Here is a 14,135-nt window from a genome sequence, read left to right as displayed (position 1 = left end):
TACTTTTGAGCTATTTGTTCTAGAAAACTTAGTTATTCAAACCAATCGATTCAAAGATGCCATTCGATAGAAAATTAATTAATCTTTCGAATAAGGGTTAAAAAACTGCGATTAATTTGTCCATGTTTAAGTTATAGCCAGTTAAGGCAATAATAATCAAAAACATGGAAAGTTCAATAACTACGTAACGGTTGAGATTCGACCATATGTGTAGAACAATTTTTTCACCATTCATGGTCCTCTATTACCCTTTAAAAAGTTTGCACTCACGAACCTAACACCCTGTATATGAAACCTACCAATAAAAAAATCATTTAATTCTGAAAATCTACGTATCAATTTGGACGATAATAAAAAAAATCCCCTCAAGCTAGTTTATTTCGGAACGAACGGCGTGATTTTCTTCATTAAGGAAACTTAAAAATATAGTTCAGTATAAAAAATCGGGGTAACGGAATTCGGGGAAATGTCATACAGTCCTTCATGAAGATTCCTGAGGAAAGTAATGAAAGGAATCAAGAGCATGATTTTCTAAAGAAATTGACTTGTGTTGATCACTTTCACAATTTATTTGCTTATAGCTTCATTTTTCAATGACTATTCTGTATTTGCATATCGTCAGGTACGAGGATTACTATAACGAAAAGTTCCTGTCTCTCTTAGCATGATCTGGCTGAATACTCACATTTGGGCGTTTATATAGCAATCCTTGGAGTGTAGAATTAGCATTTAAGTTAAAATACACATAAATAAAAATTAAAAAAAAGCAATCCTTGGAGGATTGAAAAAAAAAATCTTCAGGAAACTCCTGCATGAATACTTAGAAGAATTTCTGCATTAAACTTTGATAAATTTCTGAGGAATCCCTGTGGGCAGTCTTGAAGGCATTTTTTGATAAATATTTCATTAAATACTTGAAGAAATATTAAAAGAATCTAAGGAGGTATACTTAAGGTGAAGATATGACGAAGCCACACCTCGAATTTTCAAAAGCACAAATCTGAAGATCCGAATATTGGTTTCCGCTAAAAAGTTTTTTTTTGTTCGGGTGAGCCACTGCGACAAGTATTTTGATCTTTTGTGGCATCGCTGAAAAGTTGATCATTTAGTCACCACCAGCGGGTACCCAATCGATCAACTTTTCAGCGTAAACCGACATTCGGTTCATCAGATTTGTGCTCTTGAAAATTCTAGGTGTTGCTTTGTTTTATATTCACCTTAAGGTATCGTAAAACAAGTATTCAAAAGAGATTTCTGAAACTTTTGAAGAAATAGTTGCAAATTTATCATAAACAAACCGAGGAATTCTTTAGAGAATCTTTGTAGGAATTCCTGATGAATTCGTTGGAGGGATTCATTAAGAACTTCTTAATGCAAAGCTTCATGTATCAGTAGGTCGGCTCCAGAGGCACATTCTAAAACAATGCTTGGTGGTATCTTTGAAGAAATTCTGAAGGGGGAATTTATTTTCAATTCCTTGAAAGAATGTATGAGCAATTTTTTGAAAATTTAAACGGCTGACATAAAATCGTAAACAGAAGTACCACGATATTGCATGGGAAAAAATATAGAAACGTTAAAATGAATTTAAAAATTGCTGATGTAAAATAAGCTTTGCTGACAAAATAATAATAAATATTATGTGGTCACACCATGTTAAAAGACCAGGGAGGACGTATAAACCTTTGCATTGATTTGAAAAACCTTGTCATGAGGATTTTTTTTATTGAAATTATTTTCCTATCACACTTTAATTATTCATCCCATAATCCCATTGTTGAACACTGGCATTACCTAAATTGTTAGTATAACTGTTAGTTTTTTTCGATTTCAAGGGCGTTCCAGTTCCTGGGGTTTTGTTGATATTCTCAGGTGGCGTTCCAAGGGTTTCAAGGGGTTTCAGGGTTGTGCGAGGAGATTTTAGTGGCTTACCAGGAGTTTCAAAGGAGCTCCCGGGGGTTTCAGAGGCGCTCCAGGAGAGAAGGTCATGGAGTTTCTAGGGTATTCCAGGTCGTTTCAGGGTATTACAGGCGTTCCGGGTCGTTTCCGACGATCAATTGTACTTTTTTTTATTTGGCACTCACATTTCGTATGTATCATTGAATTTGAGTTGTAGTTACAACAAACAGTGGCGCTGCTAAATATTCTTTTTCGTCAGAAAGCGTTTTACACTGAAAATGTATTCCACAAATTTTGGTTCAGGTGGAGTTAACACCCCCTACCACAAAACTACCTCCTCCACCTCCCCTCTCCGTGGCTACACCACAGTCTAGGGGTATTTCAGGGCGTTTCAGAAGCGTTCAAAAGATATTTAAGAGGTTTCAAAGTTGTTTCAGGGGTGTTCCAGGGGATTTCAGTGGAATTTCAGAGGATTTCTTGGAATTTCACGGGCGTTTCAGGAGACTTCAGGTATTATCAAAGTGTATCAGAAGTGTTCCAGGGTGTTACAGAGCGTTCCAGGAGATCTCAGAGAGTTTTAGAACGGTCAACCAAATCGTTTAAAGTACTGTCAGTAGAGTTCCAGGAGCTTTTCAGGGGGCTCTTGGGTGTTTCGGGGGTGTTCCAGGGATGTTATAGGGTCTCAAGGGGGTTTCTGGGGTGTAGCATGAGATTTCAGGGGAATCCAAGAGCATCCCCTCAATCCAACGGAAAACCTTCCTGAAGTTCCATTAAAAGCCTTGATGGGCCTCTGAAACATACCTAAGCCCATTTCGAAGCACTCTTAAGAGTTGAATAGTTTAAGCGCTCTGAGCTAGCTAGAGTAAGAAGGATAACAATAAGAAGGCTACTCCAGTTAACACTAACTCATATATGGCTTTGAATAGGATGCTAATAAAAGGCTGAATGAGGAAATTGCAAGACCAGAGCTAGGTATGTTCGATGTTCCATCCTGTTTGCAGTTCTGGTCATAGAATATTTTTTTTTGCCTGAATGTTATCAGCTTCCATACCATATCATTGGATTTATCCAAATAATCTCTTGTCGTTCCTATTGTAATATATAAATTATTTTCACCGAATGATAAATCTGCAGCTCTTCGCACAGAAAAACCACTTTATGAATATTCAACCACATTTTCATCACTCCGCCAACCAACCGCCGCTGATCCTTTCAATTATGCACCAACTCATCAGATAGCTTTCATCATCAAGTGTCATTCTCCATTTTTGCTGTTTACACAACTCCAACTGCCCTAAAATTTAAATTGCAATCGTCACTCCCACCTCCCACTCGGCTTTGGGCGCAAGAGGACAAATTTCAACAGCACCCTGTTTCTTCCTTTTTCGGACCAACAAGACCAACAACCCCAAAGGAGAAAAGGAAGTGTGAAAATTTGAATTCACGCGGCTTGGCGTCAGGACTTCAGGCCTCCGCGCCGCTCTCGCAGACGGGACAAGTGGTTGTTCAAGAAAGTCGAACTTCGCACCGCACCCGGGTCAGCCCACCGACAGCAACGGAAGGAGCTATTCTTTGCTCCGTTATCTTTTTGATTTTTATGGCATTATGTTCCCACTGAAACCTGGAATGTGTTCTTAGCTTAGTTTTCTATTAAACGTTTTCTCAGTTAATGATTGACGGCCGTTTTCCGGGACGGGTATCGAACCCGTCATCTTCGGGCCAGCGGTTGAAAACATAAACCACTTGCCCTACTGAATCCTCATCTTCATCCCGTTGAATGCGGGAAAAGTTGAGCGACAAATTGCAGGCCTTGCTTTTCTGGGTTAACGGTAAGCCACACTACCACAAGGTGTCATCATCGTCGTCCCTCTCATTTTTCGGGTGAAAAGGCATTTTAGAAAACTGAGAAGTGCTTATTTTGGGGGCTTGCGTTTTTTTGTTTATTTTTTGAAGAAGGTATCTTGCTTAACGGAATGCTTCCTTTTGATAGTGGCAAATTGCAAAGTATGCAGTTGGAGGTGTAGTTTTTCTTTTAAGGTTGAAATAGGCTGGGAAGAGTCATTATTTCAAATGAAAAAAGTTTATTAACGGAAAAACGCTTGCTTTTCATGCATAATACCAGTCATAATGTTTATTATTATTATTATTATTATTATTATTATTATTATTATTATTATTATATCCCTTTCGGGACGGAGCTCGAAAAAGTGAAATTTTCATACAAATGGCTGAAATTTAGCTCTCTAGAACTTTTAAATTTGCCAACAAAACAACAATGTTTGCTCCACATTTGAAAGACCTACTCTTTAACTTTCGATTGCTTGCTTTGACTACCCAGAAAAATCGAAAATGAAAAATATGCGACAGATAAAAGTTTTTCATATTTTACGTTTTTTTTTTATCCACTTTTTGGTCCACTTATTGTGGTAAATCTCACATGCAACGTAAACAAAAGTTTGTTCGCAAACATACAAGTATAAGCAATGGCTATACCCTATCGGGTTAGGGTGTACAGTAGACGTTCGCTCGGTGCAAACGGTTTAACTGCAATGCTTTTTAACAGCAAGTCCGCTAAGTGCAACAGTTTTGCAGTTATCGCACCGCTATCTGTCAAAAACGAAACGTCAACAGAGTTTTTGAGTGCATTCTGGCTGCGTCCAACAGCAATTGACAACTGTTTGACGGCTGTCAGTCGTTGCAGTTAGCGAATTTCATTCGGTAACTGAAACGTAAACATGTTGCACTTATCGAACGTCTACTGTACATAAATTAAAAAGGACAATTTTGTGCATACAATAAATCAAGGTTTTAATGAGAGAGTCTAGTTAGCGAGAACAGGTCTTGCTCCTGAGCGTTTAAGATGCTCCTAGGGATTTCCAGGAAATTCCAAGAAAGCCCAAAAAGAGGCTGCCAAGGGGCTTCAGGGGCAATTCAGGAGGTTGTTTCAGGGGATGCCAGGAGCCTTTCAAGGGCGTTCCGTCAGGTATAGTTGGCGTTTTTCGAGGGGCTTTAAGGGAGTGAAGGGGGTGTGGTCTCAGAAGCATTTCAAGGGTGTTTCAAGGGATTTCAGGGGTATTTTAAATCGATCGTGATGATTTCAAAGGCGTTTCAATGGGATTACGGGGTGTTTTGAAGCATTTTAGGTCAAGGTCATATCGGGGGGTCTCTGGAATAATCTTAAATCGAAGGAGTTTCAGGGGTATTTCTAATGGATTATGGGAATTTCAAGGGCATCACATTTGGCATTATAATGGGATTATGGAGGTTTCAAGCATTTCAGGGGCGTTTCATGGGGGTTTCAGGGATTTTCTAAACGGGTCTATGAAAATTCTCTGAAACTTCCTGAAACTTCCACGGACCAAAGGTAACGTTGCTATTCTAGTTGGATGAATGAACGACACCGTTCAACACTAAATTTTGTTATGGGATGAGAAAAAAAAAACCTAATTAATCCAGCTAGTGATGGTAGCGCCTTTCTCGTGCGGGTTGAGTCAGAAATCTTGAAAATTCTGGTCGCCAGATTCCCCATACCATATATACCCATATTTCATGGTTTTAGAGAATGAAACTCCATTAAACAGCCGCCATCTTGGGTTCTCGACCGTCATCTTGGGTATTCTGTTCGATATTTTTGGACTCCGTACATCTTCCTCATACCAAATTTACCTACATTGAATGGTTTTGGAGTCTAAAACTCCATCAAACAGACACCATCTTGGATTTGGAGCCGGCATCTGGGATTTAAAACTACCATCTTGGATATTCCGGTTGACATTTTTGGACTCCGGACATCTTCCCCATATCAAATATACCCATATTGCATGGTTTTGGAACATTAACACCATTAAACAGCCGCCGTTTTGAATTCTTAGCCGTCATCTTGGATTTCAGCCCGCCATCTTGTAGTGTAGAATTAGCATTTAAGTTAAAATACACAATAATAAAAACTAAAAAAAAACCGCATCTTGGATATTCTGATTGCCATTTTTGTTTCCTGACATTTTCTCCGTAGGTACCAAACAAACCCATATTGCATGGTTTTGGAGCCTAAAACTCCATTAAACAACCACCATCTTGAATTTGCATCTGCCATCTTGGATTTCAGAGCGCCATATTGGATATTCTGGTCGCCATTTTTGGATTAAACTTAACCAGCCGCCATCTTGAATTTTGAGCCACCATCTTGAATTTTTAGCCGACATCGTGGAATTTTTGGTCTCCAGTGTTGATTTCCGCACAACATTCGTAAACCATGCTGAAGGATACAAAAATCGGCGCAGTTTGATGTGTCGCAAGATAGGGCTTGGTTCGGTTTTATGGACGGCCCGTTCTACCGGTGCTGGTCCGGATCACCGAAATGGTCATTACTCCGGAACGCCTTGACCGATCCGCACCATTTTTAATAGCAAACAGTGCGGTAAAATTCCGGTTCGATTCGAGCTATAATCCTAAAATCGGCCAAAAGGAAGTGCCTTAAAAGTTAGTGAACTTTTTCTGCGCACAGACATACATACAGACATCATCTCAATTCATCGAACTGAGTTGATTGGTATATGTGACTTGACCCTATCGAAAATTCGTTTTTTTGAGTTGTCAGTTCACTTTGGTGAACGAGGAAGGCAAAAAGAACAGGGGTTTTTTTTTACTTCTAAACCATAGGGGATAATCTGCTCAACAGACACCCTAACAGAAGGTTAGGGTAGTGTAGGTCTGACAGGCCGTCTTCTACAACAAAAGTAAAATCCAGGACTACTCTCTCCTCGTACCCACTAAACCATTCCTATGGTCGCCAAACCCTGCGTCTCTCCGGAACCACCAAGAAGGTATTGCTTCAGAGAGGGGCTAGTGCACATCGCACCCACAAGGTTAGCTGCGTAGCCTGCAGCAACGAACATCGATGACTCGCTTTCGAGAGTCCGTCACGGTAGCATGCTGGCGCTTAGCCAGTTTCCCGAGTGGTCCTCGCCACTCCCTTTGTCCTCGGAAGGCGGGCAGAGTCAACCCCGCCCGCGCCCTACTGCTGAGCGGACATCAAGAACTGATGCCCACATGCAACCCGATCTGACCTGCCCGCAAAGGAAGGGTATCACTATCCTTCAGGCCCTATCAGATGCATCCGTAGGTTGCTGACGGCAGGGTCTCCACCTGCCCCGACCCTTGCCGGGGACCCCTTTCCAACCGCGGGCTTGGATCCAACCCAGTAGACCGACGCCACGACAGCACCGCTACCGGGACTTCCTCTCCGCGGCCACTTAATCGCTGTAAGGGTCGATCTCGACCGCAGGGCACCGGTATGACCTACGAAGCCGACTCCGAACCCCTGGACCACCTCTTGTACTGCATCTGGACTAGCCATTCTCCGAGTCCACGCGCCACCTCCTCTGTAGCTCCCAGACGATGTGGGTAATAGCCGTTGAAACGGCGTTCCAGCCAAACTCATCCCTACACATCCTCTGGACCAAGTTGTCCGGAGTTGTGTCCTCTCCGCATGTGGCAAGCATGCGGTCACGCATTGTGCGAAAACGCGGGCACACGAACAAAACGTGTTCCGCCGTTTCCTCTAAACGATTGCACACTGGGCATTCGGGAGAATCCGCATACCCGAAACGGTGTAGATACTGTCGGAAGCAACCATGACCTATAAGGACCTGTGTCAGGTGGAATGTAACTTCCCCATGGCGCCTATTGATCCAACTATCTACCCTCGGTATCAACCTATGGGTCCACCTTCCTTTGGTGGAACTGTCCCACGCGCGCTGCCATTTGACCATAGAGGCCATCCTGGCAGTCCTGCGTATGCCTCTTGTGCCGCGCATTTCGAAGCACTCCATGTCCTCACTGATAAGAATGCTGATAGGCACCATACCAGTAATGACGCAGAGAGCGTCGTGTGACACGGTACGGTACGCGCTCGCAACCCTCAGGCACATAAGCCTGTAAGTACTTTCCAGCTTCCGTCGGTAGCATTTAGTACTTAGCGCGATGCCCCACGCCGGGCCGCCATACCTAAGTATGGATGTAGCAACACTAGCCAGAAGCTTGCGCTTACTGGCGTACACCGCAGAGCTATTGGACATCATCCGGGACAGTGCCGCAATAGCTGTGGAGGCTCTTTTACAGGCATAATCGACGTGGCTACCGAAGGTAAGCGTATCGTCGATCATCACGCCCAAGTGTTTGACGGAGCGCTTTGACAGGATAGTATACTCTCCTACACTGATCTCCGTCTGCTGCTCCGACTTCAGGTTGTTAACAACCGTCACCTCTGTCTTGTGGTGAGCCAGCTCCAGTTTCCTGGACCGCATCCACGCCTCCACAACCTTGATCGAGTGGTTGGTAGTCAACTTTACCTCCTCGATCGTTTCACCGTAGACTTCGAGCGTAATGTCGTCGGCAAATCCGACAATCACCACTCCCACTGGATACTCTAACCTCAACACCTCGTCGTACATGACATTCCATAACACCGGACCCAGGATGGAACCTTGCGGGACTCCTGAGGTTATGTGAAAGCACTTCCGACCCACCTCCGTGTCGTAGACTAGTACACGATTCTGAAAGTAACTTCCGAGAATCTTGTACAGGTACTCCGGTATCCCCAGACGCAAGAGCGCATCGGCAATAGCAGACCAGCTGGCGCTATTAAACGCATTCCTTACATCCAGAGTCACTACCGCGCAAAAGCGAATTCCCCTCCTCTTAGGCTCGAGTGCTTTCTCGGCGGTTTTTGTAACCGACAAGATAGCGTCTACGGTGGACCACCCCTTCCGGAAGCCGTACTGGTTACTCGAAAGACCATTTCCGCCCTCGATGAACCGCAACATTCTATTGAGGATGATCTTTTCGAGCACCTTCCCCACCGTGTCAATCAAGCATATTGGTCTATATGCCGACGGGTCTCCGGGTGGTTTCCCCGCCTTTGGCAATAGTACCAGGCTCTGCCTTTTCCAAGCTTCTGGGAAAACTCCCTCGTCCAGGCATTTCTGCATAGCAGACCTGAACATCTCGGGAGCCTCTGCAATAGCTACTTTTAAGGCCAGGTTCGGAACTCCGTCCGGACCTGGGGCCTTACCTACGCTAAGGGACTTAGCTATCCCGGCAAGTTCCACATCGGTGACCCTCTCCTCATCGCCAGCCCCAGTCCCCGGCTGTCCTACGAAAGGAGGCCAAGGACTAGGATCATGACGCGGAAAAAGTCCTCCAATGATTCCCTCCAACATCTCTGGAGATTGCTCTGTAGGAGCCATCACCCCTCTCGTCTTGGCCATAACGATCCTGTAAGCGTCACCCCACGGGTTCGTATTGGCACTCTGACAGAGACCCTCAAAGCAGGCCTTTTTGCTTGCTCTTATCTCGGTCTTGAGCGCGGCTTTAGCAGCGAACAGAGGTTTGGTACTCCAGAAGTGTCGCAGTTAAAGAATTTTTGAAAAATAACAATTTTTGAACCAATTTTTGAACGCGCATTAGAACGCGTTAGACAATGACGAAACAAACCTAAATACCGAAAACGCCTTAATATATGCACGGCACGTTCTAATGCGCATATCAATTGAACACCCCAAGTTCTCCATACAAACTTCGGTCATAAACTGTGAAGGCCCGGTACAATTTTTTTTTCAAAAATTCTTCTACTATGACATTTATAGGGTCCTAAATCCCTGTTCTTTTTTTTTTTTTCTAATTCCATAACACCAAATTTTGTAAAATTTTGTCGAGCAGTGCGATTAATGCTGAGAAAAAAAAACGTTTTGTAACTCGTTACACAAATAACTATTAACGCTACGTAGGTGATGACGATACATGTTCAACAATAACTAAATGCCGTCTTAATTTATTTCTTCTTCCAGACGATTACTGGATCCGTGTACGAGCAATCGGGTCATGTGACTACCGGAAAATTAGTCAGGGTGCCGTTCTATCGTACCGGCCGATGAGCGTCCCTGTAGATGATATCGCCTTCCCAGACCAGGGACTTCCCGATTTCCATGAACCTCTGTTTCCGGAAGTCCACTCTGTGAATCATCCAAACACCACTTGTGGCGTCTCGCAACCGGACGTGTGCATAACGGACTTTGAAGCGTACGAGACCGAAGATGGTATTATCAATGGCACTCCAGATAGGCAATTTATTTTGGGATTTGAGAACTATCCGATGAGATTTGAGGATGCATTTGGCGTGGGGCAACATGAGCATTTCATGAGTAAGTTCTATATCCTGTCATGAAATTTTATAAACCCAACTAATCATATATCCTTCCTCAAAACAGACATCCACGACGACATTGTCCTCCAGGGAGCCATCAACAACATCAGCTTTACGTATCCACCATTCTCGCTGCTGACACAACCGGAGCTCGTCACCGAGGACATGTTCTGTGATGAAGACAGCTGGCCGGAACGATGCCAGTCCAGCGATCACTGCACCTGTATACACCGTTTGAAAATTCCCCTCAACGCCTTGATCGAACTATACATCTTGGATCTAACCCCGGAGGTCAACGACCTAAATCATCCGTTCCACCTGCACGGATACCAAATGTACGTAATGGAGATGGGACAGGACCGCCAGAAGCCCATCACAATGGAGCGGGCTCAACAGATTGCCCTGTGGCAGTCCATGCAGAGGATCCGAATGACGACGATGCCTCCGAAGAAGGATACCGTGTCGGTTCCGAGCAAGGGATACACCCGGGTTCGATTCCTTGCGGATAATCCTGGGTTCTGGCTGATGCACTGCCACTACGAGTGGCATACGGCCGTTGGAATGGTGTTGGTTCTGCAGGTCGGTGAACCGGACAGTTTTGTGCAGCCTCCAAGTGGGTTCCCCACGTGCAACAAATATACTCCAGATGTGGACGCGTCGCTATTTGTGTGAATTGGGTGTTTCTTCTATTTATTGATGTTATTTATTGGTACAAGATCTGAGAATAAAGTCTAGTCATTTGTTGCACACGAAGCTTTTAAATTACAGGAGAATTTTCATGAGTAAATGTATTAACTCCCTTTACATGGGACATTTCCTACCGTTCTACGCATAGTTGTCCCATGTTGCTTTTTGACGGTTTTGACTTTTTGCACCTTACGCTCTATTTATACATATATTTTCATATAACATAAAAAAAATAACGCAGAAATTACGAAGGAAATCCGTGGTAGTTTTTCAAAAGGAATTCTTAGAGAAGTTTTGTAGAAAAATCCCTTGAAATATTTGTGGAATTTCTGAGTAATCCATGCAACATTTTACAATGGAATATCTGAAGGAATTCCTAAAGCAATATTTGAAGCAATCCATAAAGCAAATTTTATGAATTGATACTAAAAATTGACATGTGTGTTCGAAGAATTTACGTGATCGTTTGAAAAATGCTATATTTCATGAAGGTGACTAATTCCAATCGCAAGCTATGACAAAAAGCGTCTAAAAGCCCCAACCGCTGTTCGCACTATTTATTCAAAGAAAGCTATCTTCACTACCAGAGAACAACGACCCACCTAACCCAATACATTTTTGCACGTAAGTTGCCCCCCGTATCGTTTCCAATTACCAATTGGATAGAGCACGAATGACTGCGCAGTCTACGCGCGACCACAAAAAAACAGCTTTCAACCGTTGCCGATACCCGGTTAGGTGCCAAACGGTGCCCAAAGTTGGTCGACTCCAGTCGTCGAAAATGTGCCAAATCGTCCGTTTATTGGTGGCGGCGGTTCTCTGTCTGGTTGGCGCTTCCGGTGCGGAAATAGTGTGCGATAGGAAACTTTCTCGGCCCAATTATAACTGTCCTCAGCAGGATAGGACACTGGTGGTGGTGTTTCAGCATGAGAAATGCGTTGACCGATACTATCGGTGCGTTTCCGGAGTGGCGTATGAATTCCAGTGCCCGTTTGGGACTTCGTTCGATCCGCTGCAGGGGCGCTGTAGGTGTGCAACGGACATTGAGGTCAGGTTCTGGCAAGTGAAACGTCTGTTGCCTTCCAATAAGTGTGTAGAGGGGGTAAAATTCGTTGAACTTGGAGCTTTTGTGCCGCAGTACTTGATGTGCGTTCGGGAAGGAGTGGCGGAGCTAAAGACATGTCCTATGGGACAGAGTAAATCTAGATCCGTTCAGCTATTGTGGGTGTCTGATCATTGTGAAGGTTTTCTAACAAACCGGGCCCAACGAGGCGAACACGACTACAGATGCGCGAAGATGAACAATGAGACTGACGTGGATCGCGATTGGAGGAAGTCATCAAGTGATAACTGCAAACATGATGAACTGAAGAACTACGAGTTATCGAAGCTTGAAGGTTACAGACCTTCGTTCCAAATGAATCCTTTGGAGATAGTTGAGCTAGCAAAGAAGTTTGGTGAACAGAGATACAAACCTATTGGTGAAAGTTTTTGTCCTGGTGTTGATCCTGCTGCAGGTACAGGACATAAGCTCCTTAAGGATATCGAGGAAAATGATAATGTTCTGTATCAAACCTATCCACCATGGTATACAGGTAGTAGAATGCAGGGAGTTTGCGCTGGACTAGTTCCTGAATCTACCACCACATCTTTTCAAACCAGTACTAGTAGCCAAACCACTTCTCCATCTGAAACTACAACGACTACTGTAACAACTACTAGCACAACAATTGCTCCTTCGGTTGTATCTAATCCTACTACAAGATCTCGAGTAATAGTCGCTCCTGATAGTTCAATGATTGACGAAGGTGAGAGTGACGCAGTTCCTGACGATTATTATTATGAAGATCCACTGGTTGGTATACCGTATCCATGGGTCGACAATGGTGACAGTACAGACACCGTGGTGGATACCACTACAACTTCAACGACGGTAGCAGCTCCAACAACAATGACAACTGTCGATTTAACTACAACTACAACCACAGATCCAACGATCACCACTCCTAAGATCGATACTGAAGATCCTGAAACAACGACTAAAATAGTTACAACTACCTCTGCTGCTCCTACGACAACAACCGCTGAACCAACAACAACCGTAATACCTACGACAACAACTGATCCAATTACTACAACTACTCTACAAATCACTACCACTACTATTCCTCCTACTACCAGTACGACAACTGAGGACCCAACGACTACCACTCCGGAAACAACAACAACTACAACAGATTTGCCCACCACAACGACCGATCCAACAACAACAACTGTCGAAACAACAACAACAACTGAAGCACCAACAACAACTGAAGAACCAACAACCACCGAAGAACCAACAACCACCGAAGAACCAACTACCACCGAAGAACCAACAACTACCCCAGATCCACCGACAACAACTGTCGAAACAACAACAACCGAAGAACCAACAACCACCGAAGAACCAACAACCACCGAAGAACCAACAACCACCGAAGAACCAACGACAACAACTGTCGAAACAACAACAACTGAAGAATCAACCACAACTGACGAACCAACAACTGATCCTCCCACTACGACAACGGAAGATCTTACGACTACACTCGAACCAACCACCACCACTCGTAGGACACGCATAATCACAACAACCACTACCACTGATCCTCCAATAACCACTACAACCCCCGATCCTACGACTACCACCACAACTGTTACCACGACCACCACAGATCCTCCCACAACTCCTGCCCCAACTACTACCACCACACTTGCACCAACAACCACGAGTACAACAACTCCAGATCCAACGACCACCGAGTCCGACGAAGAGGACGAAACGACCTGTCTTTGCATGAAGGTCAAGAAAACGACACCCGATCCAACGACCACCACAACCGAGGACGACAGTACCCGAGACAAGCGGGATGCTTTGGGTGAATCCGACGGGAGCGGTACGACGGCACTACTGCCATCGGGTAGCGTGACCAACACGACTACGGTACAGTTCTTCGGCAATACGACGCCTCCGGAGTTGGGAGATACGACGACGATGGTCGATACGGTCGCCTCGACGACCGATTCTGGCCTCCGCAAAAAGAGACTGATACCGATTGAGCCAATGAAGAGAATAGGAATAGTTCTTAGCTTTAAGTAGATGCTAGTTGAATAAAAACTTTGTTGGAAATGTTGAAAACGCCTGGCTCCTGGATACAACGAAATGGGATCGATGGTTACGTACTACTAAGAGTAGCAGGCGTCCTTCGAGTGTTTACTGGTCCTCCTCGACCATAGTACAAGTCTTCAAGACCAAGTCGTGTAACTACCCTTGGACGTTCCACCATCCTGTGGTATCGGCGTC

General features: G+C 44.2%; 2 protein-coding genes across 2 annotated transcripts in view; both read left to right on the top strand.

The window, feature by feature from the left end:
* Positions 1-10,849, top strand: part of LOC109419082 (uncharacterized) — a 37,782-nt gene extending 26,933 nt beyond the window's left edge. Inside the window, exons 3-4 of the mRNA XM_019693290.3 lie at positions 9,747-10,100; positions 10,167-10,849. Of these exons, the coding sequence (XP_019548835.3) occupies positions 9,747-10,100; positions 10,167-10,774 (962 nt within the window). The 3' untranslated portion in view covers positions 10,775-10,849. The remainder of the gene's footprint in view (positions 1-9,746; positions 10,101-10,166) is intronic.
* Positions 10,850-11,382: 533 nt separating this feature from the next.
* Positions 11,383-13,931, top strand: LOC115266897 (mucin-2-like). The gene has a single exon (XM_029873509.2). The coding sequence runs from the start codon at positions 11,463-11,465 to the stop codon at positions 13,929-13,931; it is 2,469 nt and encodes an 822-aa protein (XP_029729369.2). The 5' UTR covers positions 11,383-11,462.
* Positions 13,932-14,135: the final 204 nt, after the last annotated feature.

Source organism: Aedes albopictus, chromosome 2, assembly GCF_035046485.1.
Source record: "Aedes albopictus strain Foshan chromosome 2, AalbF5, whole genome shotgun sequence".
NCBI classification, from domain to species: domain Eukaryota; kingdom Metazoa; phylum Arthropoda; class Insecta; order Diptera; family Culicidae; genus Aedes; species Aedes albopictus.
The sequence above is the reverse complement of the archived record's forward strand: the minus strand, read 5'-3'. Positions and strand labels throughout refer to the sequence as shown.

What these genes read in the sequence shown, in the direction of transcription:
- LOC115266897 (XM_029873509.2), top strand. Translation starts at nt 11,463, where the DNA reads ATGACTGCGCAGTCTACGCGCGACCACAAAAAAACAGCTTTCAACCGT.